Genomic DNA, 13375 nt, shown 5'->3' with positions numbered 1-13375 from the left:
TTTGAGCTGCCAAAATTGTGGGCTCTTTTAATGTAGAGTTCTCAGAATAGGGGACGTGTTTTAACACTTTCAACCATAAAAATCCCCGATTTTGGTTTTTTTTTTTAAACCCTATTTCTTTCTGTTTTTTCTTCCTTCCTTCTTTTCACACCCTTAAAAAAAAAATAACTCTTAGAACTGAAGGCAACAATGATTCCTGGCCATAATTTTACCTAGTTTTTATTTTGCCAATGTAAGATTTTAAAATTAACTCCAAGGCTTATCCATTGGTAGGCAGAACAATTTTCAAGAATATGTAGGACATTAAAAATAAAAATTCCTGACCTTTCTAGCTGAGACACAGCAGTACTGTTACAAATTAAGTATCTCAGTCTGTTGCAAAAAATGTAATTCAACCCTACTAGTAAAGAAGCATAAACGGTGGAAGCCCATCATAATTTGAGTATGTTGTTCTTCCTGAAGGTAATATACCTGTGTTTGGGAGCAAAGGGGGAAAAAATGTTCAAGATGGAGATAAGGAGTCAAAAACAAGTTCAAGACAGCAGAATCAAGAAAAAGAATGTTACCTGAAAAAAAAATCTTCAATGCATTTACTTTCCCTTCCTTTACATTTGTGGGAGGAAAATCAATCACAGAATTAGCCAATTAAAAAAATGAAACAAGTAAAATCACTAGAACTTAAAAATTAATTTTATTATTAAGGTCTAGCACCTGGACAAAATTCAGAACATGTGTTTTGAATAAAAAACTGTATTTAGTTTCTTTTTCTAATTTAATCAGGTGTTCTTATAATTATTAAAGTTTGGGAATATACACAGAAAAAAGTTATTCAGAAGTTGTCTATGGACTCATGAATATTTAGGATCAAGGTCAGTGATGCTTTAATGGCACTAGATGAAAAGTATACTCCAGTCTAGAGTATCACATAAATTTCAACTATAAACAGGAAGTTTCATTTTTTTAGCAGCAAAAGAAGTGATATTAATTTAAGGTTTTAGTTTTAGTTTTAACGATTCTTTCCCCCCAGATTAATGAGTCATAGATCATTAATTTAAAGCCTCTTCTTATCTTTTACATTATTGCTTACATTGTGTAAAACCTACACTAACCCTTTTAATGAACTTGGCAATGTCTAAAAATATTTTGGGAACAAAAAACAAAGTATCACTGACATAAGGAATTTTGTAAACAATCTTAATTGGGTTAAGAACGTAGCCTTAACAGAGAATTCTTTTATTTTGTCCAAATCAGCACAATAGAAACATCCCCAAGATTACATAAGCCTATATATAAAATATAGAATATCTCCAATATTTTTCCCTTATATGATATCATGCCAGTATATGCAAGAGGAAGTACTGTTCATGGGGCAAGAGGAAAATGATTTAGGCAATGACCTAATTAGCCAGGCACTAACATTCAGAGACCAGGTAAACAACAATTTTAGTCAGAAAAGCAGTATTAAAAGAGTTCCTATAAAGCTGAGATTTATGTATACTTCATTTCCCACTCCTGGTCATTTCATGCACAGCCTGACTATTCTCAATCATGGTTCTCCGACTTCATAGAAGAAAGATTATTTGGAGTGGTACTAAAAAAAGTTCAGGGACTGCCTCTCCCAAAACTATTATTTTTACCGTGAAAAATAATAGAAATGACAAAGAAATGAAAAAAAAAAGAGTACATTGGATTTCAGAAGCATTTACCCTAATAATTTTTAAGAAAGCTTACCGTAAATATTTCCAAAACCAACAGGCTTTACAAAATATTGTACAACATCTTGTGCATAAAGAGCAAATATCTACTCAGGCTACCTGTCAAATTATGTTTAGTAATTTGTTTCTGGTGTACCCTTTCATCTCAGGAAGGTCAACAAACATCTGAATTCTTCTTTACCTCATGATCTCATTAGCCCACTTTTAATAATGGAAGAAGAAACTGACAGAGGCCTTAAAGTCTACTGGTTCTCCTTAAGTCTCAGTTTCAATTATGTTTCAACATCATGTTAGTGTGCACTTACAGAAGCAATCTCTCAGTCACGAAAAATAAAACGAAAAATAAAACGTCAGTTGCGGGGCTTACAAAGTAAAAAGGGAAATTCTTTCCTAAACTCTTTTTTGTTTAAAAAATTAAATTTAAAAGTACAAGACCAAGCACAGGCACTTTCCAAAAACCAAAAATGAAGCCAAACCATGAAATTATTCAATGGTTATAGAAGACAGCTCTGATTTTGGGGGGTCATCTCTGGTTGCCTCAGTACAAGCACTGGTCTTTGGCTGCTCTGGCATTTCTTCCTCTTTTTCTGCCAGCCCACCAAGAGACCCCAAGGGGAAAGTGCTTTCACAATTCTGGGTCGAGGAGACCTGCGAAATTACAGGCATTTGAACAGAGGAGTTGCTTTCAAAACTGTGTTCTCCAAGATCATACTGAACAAGGGTTTCTTCTTGCTCCTGGTTTAAGTAGTCCGGTACTAGGAAATCACTAGATAAGAGGCAAAGGATGAAAGAGGGAGTTAATTTTCAAACAAGTAATAAATTAGCCACAATAAAAAGACCTGATTTGTAAAACAAGATTGGGATTTTTCATTTCTCTAATTGTTGATTGGTTATAATTCAGGATGTTCAATTTCTAAACTAAATATGAACCAATAGTATCCATTAGAACCAAAGTACATCAATTCTCTCTACCACCAATAGATAAGATTATCACCTCCACTGTCATTTTAGACACCTAAACAGACTTTCTTGTTCTATGTAGAAGAGTTTCCGTATACAAACAAATGTAATTCGCATGCTCACTTAAGCAAAGATCATGTGAATAACTTCTGCTTAACCTTTCTTGGATTATATACTAATTAAGAGGTATATCAACTTAGCTTTTTAAGTCCTTGAGCATAAAAGGCATTATATTTGAAAATGTCATGAGACTGGTTATATATTAGTCCTCAGGAAGTGTTAATATTGAAAATATTTAATATTCTATTAGTAGAGTAATTAAGTATTTAATTTTTGAATATGGACAGTAAAATATACCCAAATTTTAACAACAGTGGGTATTATCCCTAAGTGGTTAGATCAGAAAATATTATAGTTTCTTATATTTTATACTTTCCTACATTTACTAAATTTTCTACTATATGCATTTTTTGGTAAAAGAATAAACATTATAAATCTTAGATGCTTTAATTAAATCTTTGTTAAGCTAAACAAGCTCATTCTGCTAGGAATGTCAATAACTAATGCATTTAAGAAGGATATTTTATAATTTGATTGTCCAGTATTAATAAAAAATTAAAATCTGTTCATCTGCAAAACAATTTAAAATGCCCTATGTTGTATTTTCTAAAGTCTTCAGGTGTTAGAGGAATGGACAGTAGAGGGCTCTGAATAGGGAAGATACAGGCAACAGGAGTGGTTAACTGAGACACTATTTTCGTTATGAACAAACAATGTTTGATAAGACATGTAGAATTTAGGTTTAGTGGGTGCCTGGGTGGCTCAGTGGGTTCAGTGGGTTAAGCCGCTGCCTTCGGCTCCAGTCATGATCTCAGGGTCCTGGGATCGAGTCCCGCATCGGGCTCTCTGCTCGGCAGGGAGCCTGCTTCCTCCTCTCTCTCTCTGCCTGCCTCTCTGCCTACTTGTGATCTCTCTTTGTCAAGTAAATAAATAAAATCTTAAAAAAAAAAAAAAAAGAATTTAGGTTTAATGATAGGACAACCAGACATTCAGACATGATTAAATAACATGAATGTCAGGTTTGGGGAGAAAAACAGAATTTATCTAGCAATAATTTAGAATTTATTAAAAAATAAGATTTAAAAAATAAAGATGATTTAAAATGTAAAGGTTTAGGAAGATTTCATTTGATAAAAAACAAAGGATTCCTACAGATGTGTATTTATGATAAAATATTTTAAAAAGATGACAGAATTTTATATCTAGAGACCTTAGAAATCATCTTTAAAGCTTACATTTTATCTTTCTCTATGTTTCAAGCTTCTTCATTTGTAAAGTGACACGTTCAATCATAACAGCAGTTAGTGGTAGAGGCAGAACTAGAACCTGATTTCCTTGGATACTCTATAAATCAGAAAGGAATTCTATTATAATAAATTATTAATATTAAAAGCATGGAGCTTTAAATTGAAAAAGAAAATTTGATCTAAAGAATCATATCCATCATAGTTGCTATTGAAGTTTCTTTCTTTATTGGTAAATATATGTTCCTTTATATAGAATTTTAAAAAATGAGAAGTGGTCAAAAATTTTATGACATCCAAAGAGTCTGAAGTAATTCAGTATCACTAAGATCATCCAACATGGTAAATTTTCCAGTATGGTCCATATTACTTTAACCCTATGTTATTGAAAAAACAAAAACACAAAAAACAAAACAAAAAGACAAAGCAAGAGGTAAGCAGTCTACTTCTGTAGGGAAAAATTTCCAATACCAACTAGAAAAATATTTATAATTGTATAAACTTAGAAGATTCAGCAAAATTTTATCAGATCATGGGATCAGAGTATGGACAGTGGGAATTTAAAAGGAATGTGACTGATTAGCTGGCAACCTGATAAAAAACACAGCAGGCTGCCCTAAAAGCAGGAAAAGAGAGTTTAGTCAGCAGTTTTCCTGGTTCGTTTTTGTTGTGCACCTCACCTGCTCTGGAAGTAGTTTGCTAGCTCTGACGCTTCATGGTTCAGACTCCTCAGGTGCACGATTAAATTTCCAGAGTTGGTGAACATGGCGCCACATGTTTTGCACTCGTAAATCCGAGGCTTGCGGATAATGTGCCGGGAAACCCTCATGTGGTGTTTATATTCCCCGAAGGAAGTGAAAGTGGCACTACATATCTGGCACCGGAAACAGCGTTTACCTTCATGCTTTAGGCGATGCATCTTTAGCGAGTAAGCCCTGGTGAACTTTTTCCCACAGCGGTCACACTGAAATGGTTTAATTCCTACAAAATTAAGCAAAACAAAATATTATCTAAAAAACAAAATAAAATGAAAGGTCACAAACCTCACAAATTTCTGAGTTATAATTTTGTAGCAATAGGTAATTTAAAAAGACAAAAATCAGCAAAAATGGATTCCAATTCAACATCTCAGAAAAGGTAAAGAACATCTGAAAAGTCACAGTGCTTAGAAGGAAAGAAAGAAAGAAAGAGAGAAAGGCATTAGAGGGAGAGGTAAACTTGTTTATACTGAACATCTATTTTATAGATGATTTAATCACAGTATTTAAACAGAATTAAAAACTCCATAAAACACTGTTATTTCAATTTCATTAAAGTAGTATTGTTTATACTGAAAAGACGGAAAAAGGACCTACTTTTCATTCCCTACCTGGGAGAGAAATGAGAAGAAAAAAGGAAAATTCTAACATCTCTGAACATAATTAATAATGATGGTAGAACTATCACTTGGCAAAGTGGGTTTCTGGGCCTTTAATGTAAAGTGACAGAAAAAGATATAGAAACTAATATGTGAATTATAAAGTATATTAATTGTCTCTTCCAATTAACTATCACAGTTTTGGCAAAATTTTTAAAAACCTTCAAAATATAATCTGTTGATTTAAATAAAGTCATAGGGAATTGATGTTAGCTCAAGGACTATTAGAACTAGCCAGGGCACAGGAAAGTAAGATAAAAACACAGATGAAAACAGTTGCAAAGATTTCTTACTCTATCAGAGGTCAGTGTTTACCCACGAGAATTTTGTTGCCTTTATGTGATCACTGAACTAAATTTTAAATCTGTACTAAGCATCATTTATTAAAAATCTCTTTTATACTAATAAATAATACAAAGCTGATTAATCAGGGTACAGAGAAATTTAGGATTGCAGAACTGAAATTAAATTATGGTTATTAGATTTAAAAAAAAAAAACTTATTTGGAAATAAGTCCAACCCTTAAAGAAAAGTTACAAGAATAGTACAAAGAACATCAATAAATACCTTTTCAAAAAAAAAAAAAAAAGATTTTATTTATTTGACACAGAGAAAGAGATCACAAGTACACAGAGAGACACAGAGAGAGAGGAAGCAGGATCCCCGCTGAGCAGAGAGCCCGTTGCGGGGCTCGATCCCAAGACTCTGAGATTATGACCTGAGCCGAAAGCAGAGGCTTAACGTTACCATGAGCCACCCAGGTGCCCCAATAGATACCCTTTTAATTTCATCTGCTCTATCTGCTTCAATAGAGAAACAGTATTTGTGCTTCTCTATTGTACATATACACACAACTAATATATCCCTTTTATTTATGTATTATACACACACAGCCCTTCAAGTTTTAATCTAAATACTTAGGCCTATGGCAAATGTGCTAAGCTTTCTCATACTGTACCATTTAAGCAACAGAATAAGTAAGGCTTATCTGACTTCTCAGAGATACATATATATTTTTTTATTAACATAGAATGTAGTATTTATTTCAGGGATACAAGTCTATGATTCATCAGTCTTACATAATTCAAAGCACTCACCATAGCACATACCTCCCCAATGTCTTAGAGACATATTTTTTAAACTCAAAAACACCTGTTTTCTATTTTTAACTGGGATTTCTAAATATGTTTCAAGTACTCATTTATGCAACAATAGGGAAGGTGGCATTACCTGAGTGGATGAGCATGTGCTGTTTTAAGTTCTGAATACGGGTGAATCGTACCCCACAAGTTGGACACTGAAAAGGTCTATCTGGACCATTTGGACTTGGTCGTTCTGTACTGCTGGTAGAAGGAGCAATGTAGAGTTGGTAGGGATATTGAACATTTTCCAATCTAAAAAAACAGACCAAAGAAGGCAACCAGATTCTGATTTTTAAGTTGAATAAATATTTCTGTATAACTTAAAAATGAACAGAAGAAAAAATGACTTTTTGAGAGCTTAAGTGTTACATTAAAAGTTTCATTTATAGCAATATGAAAAACAATGTTATTGTCCAGAATGTCTGGCATCTTAAGTAACATATAAATGATTTTACCTCAGGTACCGTTAATCTCTCTAATACTTTCCTTCCTAATATTGCTTTAATTTAGGTCTTCATCAATACACTCCCTCTCTTTATGCCCCCCAACCCCCCCCATCTATCCTTCTGCTTGCTTCACAGTGATCTGATTAAATCAGCCCCCTCTTTAAAATCTTGCAACGGCTCACTGCTACCTTCAAAGTCTAAACCCTTTGCGAGGCATAGGAGACTCCTTATGATCTGGGTTCTGTGTACTCTTCCAGCCTCATTTTTTCTCATATTCCCCAAATACACCATATACCAAATAGTTCCTAATATTTCTCAATGCTGTGCTTTTCTACATTTAACTAATGACAATGCTCTTTAGAGATAGGTAAGACTGGATGACCGGGATTTAGGTGGGGAGTTACGGGTCTTGGCCATGTTAAGTCTGGAAGCCCCTTATACATCTATGTGAAAATATGAAGAAGGGAGGGACAGTTTGAAGATAATGACTTGTGAATTATGGGTATGTAGAGGAGCATTTGGCATCATTCTATGTAGTAAGTTAAATAATAAATATTTTTGGCTTTCATCTCTGTTTCAACCACTCAACCTGAGCATTCACAGACAATACATAAACAAATGAGTGTGGCTTTATGGGAACACTTGATTTACAAATTAGGTGGTGAACTGGAATTGGCCTGTGGTTCACAGTTCACCAATCCCTGATACAGAAACTATTTAAAGGTAATGGGCCTGGGCTGTTTTCAATGCCAAAAACCCTGTATAGGTGGTCTAATTCATGATGTAATGACCTCTTTGCTCTGAAAAATAAAATGAGGTACCAATAAACTTCTTATATAATTAAAATTATATAGTTAAAATGTTTGGATTTACAGTTGCAATCCCCCTTTATAAGAAAACAACATACTATGTCAGTACTAACCGATCATCATCATCTGCATGAGCATTAGTGCTAGAAGTGCTTTGAAGTGTAGGTAACCCTTCAGTGACACCTTCATCTACTGAACCTGTGAACAGAAGGACAAAAAGAGGACAGCTGTCAATACTGTGGTATAAATGAGCCAAGATATTAACTGCAATCTGTATCACCAAGCCCCTAAAACACAGAACATAAAGAAATCTTTTACAGAAATCAGATGTAAGACAACAGCCTTATATTACTACTTAAATTCTTTTAGGAACAAATAATAAATTTCAGAAACAAGCAAATTCAAATGTAAACTAAACAAAAATTTGCATAAAATTAAATCATGTAAGGAAGCACTATTTTTACTTTTCAAGACTTTATTGTGACATACACATAGAACTTCTACATAGAATTCAAGAGACAGCTATAAAGTGAGTATGTATCTGTGCAACCTTCATACGAGTCTCACTAAAACACTGCCAGCATCCCGTAAGTCCCCATTTACCCTGCCTGGATCACAAACCAAAACTTCTTCCTTCCAAGTAATAACCACTCTTCTATCTTTCATGGACCTCATTTCCTTCCCCTTTTCCTTTTAAAAGTACTTTTATTTCCAACATGTGTACTTGTAAACTATGGGTTGGCTCTTGCTGCAACACAGCCATGAACCATCTAGGGCTGCTTTTACACCAGTGGCACAGCAGAGTCATTGCAGCTGCGACAGAGACCACATGGCAGCTAAGTCTAAAATACTTACTATCATGCCCTTTACAGAAAATCAGCCGCCCTCACCAACGACAGTATATAGTTTAGTATTACTGCTTACAAACTTTATATGAATTACACTGGAATGCACTCTTAAGTCTTCTTTCCTTCAATACTGTGGACCGATCCATGCTATTACAGGTGAAAGTTTACACTGTAATAGTCATAATCTAGCCATTTCACTCTTAATGTACAGTTTCAGGCTACCATGAACAATGCTGCTGTGAATATTCTTGTACATGTAACATAATGCTTTTTTTTAAGGGTACCTATACTTAGGAATGAAATTGCTGGTTTGGGGCACTGGGTGGCTCAGTTGGTTAAACATCTGCCTTCAGCTCAGGTCATGATCTCAGGGTCCTGGGATCAAGCCTCATATTGGGCTCCCTGCTCAGCAGGCAGCCTGCTTCTCCCCTCCCTCCCACTTGTGCTGTTTCTCTCAAATAAATTTTAAAATCTTAAAAAAAAATTGCTGGGTCATTGGATATGTGTATCTTTATTAGAAAATGCTAAACTCTTCCAAAGTGATCATACTAAATTTATATCACTACTTGCAATGTATGAGAGTTCTATCATTCTACCTCCTTAGCAAAAAACTTGGTCTTGTCGAATTTTTAAAATTTCACCGATCTGGTGGGTATGTAGCAATATTTCACTGTGGCTTGAGTTTTATTTCCCTATTGCTAGTGAGGTTGAGCACACTTATTTACTGAACCCCCCGTTTTGTGAAATGCCTGTTCGAGGCTTGTTACTGAGTCGTCTGCTTTTTATTATGAATTTTTTCATATTTCAGTGATACATGTTAGAAATATTTTTCTCACTTCTATGGCTTATCTTTAGATGACCAAAAATTTAAATTTTAATTGAACTGAATTTCTAATTATTTTCCTTCATAGCTGTGTCTTTTTGGTGTTGTTTTTAAAAATCCTTGGGTGCCTGGCTGGCTCATTTGGTGGAGCATATGACTCTTGATCTCAGGGTTGTGAACTCAAGCCCATGTTGAGTGTTGAGATTACTTAAATATAAAATCTTAAAAAAAAAAAAATCCTTCCTCATCTCAGGTAATCTTATCAAACATTTGCCCTTGACATTTAGGTCTTTTCTTTAATCCACCTGGAGCTGATTTCATAATCAAACACATTTCCTGAAATGTCTGTCTTTTCTTCTCTGTTCTGCAGGCCTCTAAGTGTATGGGTCTGTTTCCAGGTTCCATTAGTCCCATCCGCTTGTCTGAACTTACATCAATGCCAATCTTCAGTTACCAGAGCTTTTCTATCAGATAGGGCAGTAAGTCTTCTCACCTTGTTCATTTGCTTCCTGAACTCCTTGGCTATTCTTGGCCCTTTGCATTTCTTTATACATTTTAAAATGAGTGTGTTAGACATAAATGATAATTATCATTCTATTTCCTCTCTTTAGTTTGGAAATTATATAATCTTTCCCTATTTTTACTGGTTACTTTGGAAATCAGACACATAATTACCAAATTCTGAAATTAAAACTTTTGAACATTAAGGATCTTAGAACAGTTTAACTCCATTTTTCTACACTTTCATTCTGCAACTTATGAATTATTGTGATATTTTACTTCGCTTTGACGAAGTCCCACAAAATATCATTACTTTTATGCAAGTAATGTTTACCAATATTTGTCCATCTATTTTACCTTTCCTTTGCTCTTCATTACTTCTGGTATATTAGACTTTCCATCAGTGCTTACTTTGCTTTTGCCTGAAGTCCACTGTTAAGAATTTTCTTTAGTGAGGATTTGTGATGATAAATTTTTTGTTTCTTTGAAAATATCTTTATTTCACCTTCATTCTTGAGAGGTATTTTCACTATGCATGAAAATTGACAGTTATAATTTTCTTTTAGCACACTGAGGATATTATTCCACTGGTTTCAGAAGTCATTCTTCCGAAGGTAATGTCTTATTTTGTCTTTTCTCTATTTTCTCTATAATGTGCCTAGGTTTGTATTTTTATTATTTCTATTTGGGATTTGCTGGCCTCTAATCTATGGATTGGTGTTTTTCACCAATTCTAGAAAATTCTCAGCCATTTTCTCTTCTCTTCTTAGGGCTTCATCAAACCTACATTTGTATCATCCATAACCTTTATTCTCTTCTTCGTAGTAGTTTCTGCCATTGTCCCTGTGATGGTTAATTTTGTGCATCAACTTGACTGGGCTAAGGATGCTAGGATACCTGGTAAAACATTATTGCTGGGTATATCTGTAAGAACATTTCTGGAAAATATGAGCATTTCAATCAGCAGACTGAGTAAAGAAGACTGTCCTCACCAATGGAGTTGATGGCAAGTGTCTGTGGGTGTTTCATCCAATCTGTTGAGGCCAGAATAGAAAAGGTAGAAGGGCAAATTTGCTCTGTCTTTGCTTGAGCTGGGGTATCCATCTTTTGTTCTTGGACACCAGAACTACCAGTTCTTGGGCCTCTGGACTTGAGACTTATACCATCAGCCCTCCAGTTCTCAGACCTTCGAATTTGTACTGGAATGACATCATGGGCTTTCCAGGGCCTCCAGCTGGTAGATGGTAGACTGTGGGACTTATCCTCCATAATCATGTGAGTGAATCCATCCTAAGAAATCTCCTATATACATACCCCCCCATGATCTGGAGATACACTAATACAGTCTCTTTCTAGGCAGCATTCAGGTGATTTCTTCCTTTCTTTTAACGATTTATTTGTCAGAGAGAGAGAGAGAGAGAGAAAGAACATGTGCACGCACAAGCAGGGAGCAGCAGGCAGAGGAAGAGGGAGGCTCTCTGTTGAGCAACGGAGGCCGACGTAGGACTTGATCACGGGGATCATTACCTGAGCTGAAGCGAGACACTTAACCAACTGAGTCACCTAGGCATCCCACAGGTGACTTCTTTTATCTTCTGATTCACCCATTCTCTCTCCTGCAAAATCCAATCTGCTGTCAAAATGCTAACAGTTCTTTATTTTTGGTTACTTTTTTCTTTTCTAGAAGACCTACTTATCCCCCCGAAGCCCCTGCCAAATCTGCTACAACTTTTCACAGTATACTATTGTCTGTAATTATTGTTCAGGTTTATTTCATTAAAACTTGGTAAGCATATGCATTTTGTATCTGTGTGTGAAAACTAAGCACCAATGCATTTCTGCTACCTGTTTTTGTTATACTGTTGTTTTTTTCTCTGCTGTTTCCTTGTGGGCCTCAGTTGTTTTTCACAGTGGTTACTGCCCTTAAAAATGGTATGTAGAGACATGATTTGCTTAGCTTAGGATGGATATGCCCTCTTCCAGAGAAGCTTTATGTTTGCTTCTGCTATGTTCCTGGAGGCCACTATCTATACCAAATTCACTGAAATTCCCTGGCCCACTTGTGCAACTATTAGATCAGGATCTAAATCTGCAAGAGGGCTGGTCAGTGGCCACAACTTCGCAGAGATGTGTTTTTTTACCCCTTTTCCTTCCCATTTTCTACTCTGCCCACTGCCAAGGCAGCTATTTCTATAGTCTTCTGGGGTCTGGAGGAAGGGAAGCCAATTTGGTTGTAGTGGGGAAGTCCTTTGGGGTCCCTACTCAGTGTAAAGCAAGGTCTCTAGGATTTCATATAACTTTCACATGCTCTGAGCCTTAACTTCTGTTTGCCTTGATCTTTGAGTTAATGAACCAAATCCCCTTTGTGTTCTGGCAAATGTCTTAGGAAACAACTGGTTTTAGTGCTCTGATATACATTTACCTTTCTGGGTTGGGCTCCCCTTACCCCACGTTTAACTTGGCAGTTCCCCGACTATTTTTCAAATACTAAAAAAAGCCCCATGTTGTTTTTAGTGGGAGGAAGATCCGCACAACCTATCCTGTTCTCAAAGACTGAACTTTGCCAATGTATTTATCGTACGCAAATAAGCTGTGCTTTACCAAATGAACAAATCTGAACTCAAGTTGTATAGTCCACTGTAACAGCAAGCATGCTTTTGGTTGCAATATTTTAATGAAAGCTAAAACAAACTAGTTTGTAACAGTTTGAACAATACCATATACATGTGGATATTTAATAAATATCATGTTATTAGAGAGTTAGTGTGAAATTTCCTTCTGATGAAAACGTAGAATCCAGTACTTCAGTTTTCCCCTTTGGAACGCTTGAATTAGCTGACATTATTAAGAAATGAATACATTTTCCACTTAAGTAAAATTTTCCCCAAAAAATAACCTAATTGCTGTAAAGGCATCCAAACTTACTTTAAGTCATTTGTGCTAGAAAATTTGTGACAGTCTGCCTTGATTTCTTAAGAACACTAAATATAATTGTTTCTTGATGACTCATGGCAAACATCACAAGGACACCAATTACTATATTACTATTCTAATACACTGATAGAGATTTTTGAAAGGACACAGGACTATGTGCATTTACATCCATCCCCAACTGCATCTATATTCTTCCTACACACTTCTCTCCCACACCCAACCTCACTCTCACTGGTGTGTGTTTAGCATTTCTGTATGCCTTTTCATTTTCTCTTTCCCTTACTGTTAAAATCTTTGTATGCTTTTCCTCATATCTACTTGCCCAACTTATTCCCAATCCTTTTGATTTGTTTTTAATACAGATTGGGGGACCAGATACTGCTAATTTAAGAAAACTGTTCACTTGTCAACATTTCCTTCCCCATTCTCATTTTTTCCTTAAAGGGAACTAAACACTAACATTTCAATCTGTCCTA

The 13375-nt window shown here is 35.3% G+C and overlaps 1 protein-coding gene across 4 annotated transcripts in view; it reads right to left on the bottom strand.

The window, feature by feature from the left end:
- Positions 1-668: 668 nt before the first annotated feature.
- The window catches only part of ZBTB44 (zinc finger and BTB domain containing 44), a 61197-nt gene continuing 48490 nt past the window's right edge, over positions 669-13375 (bottom strand). The window contains exons 3-6 of one of the 4 annotated variants that reach the window (XM_059413743.1): positions 7907-7991; positions 6627-6739; positions 4660-4960; positions 669-2481 (exon numbers count right to left, since the gene is read on the bottom strand). In XM_059413743.1, the coding sequence (XP_059269726.1) occupies positions 2199-2481; positions 4660-4960; positions 6627-6739; positions 7907-7991 (782 nt within the window). In that variant the 3' untranslated portion in view covers positions 669-2198. Of the gene's footprint in view, positions 2482-4004; positions 4080-4659; positions 4961-6626; positions 6791-7906; positions 7992-13375 lie in introns of those variants that run through there. The other 3 variants (XM_059413732.1, XM_059413758.1, XM_059413753.1) reach the window with 3 other exon arrangements.

This window comes from Mustela nigripes, chromosome 1 (genome assembly GCF_022355385.1).
Source record: "Mustela nigripes isolate SB6536 chromosome 1, MUSNIG.SB6536, whole genome shotgun sequence".
Taxonomy (NCBI): Eukaryota; Metazoa; Chordata; class Mammalia; order Carnivora; family Mustelidae; genus Mustela; species Mustela nigripes.
This window is presented reverse-complemented; position numbering and strand designations above follow the sequence as displayed.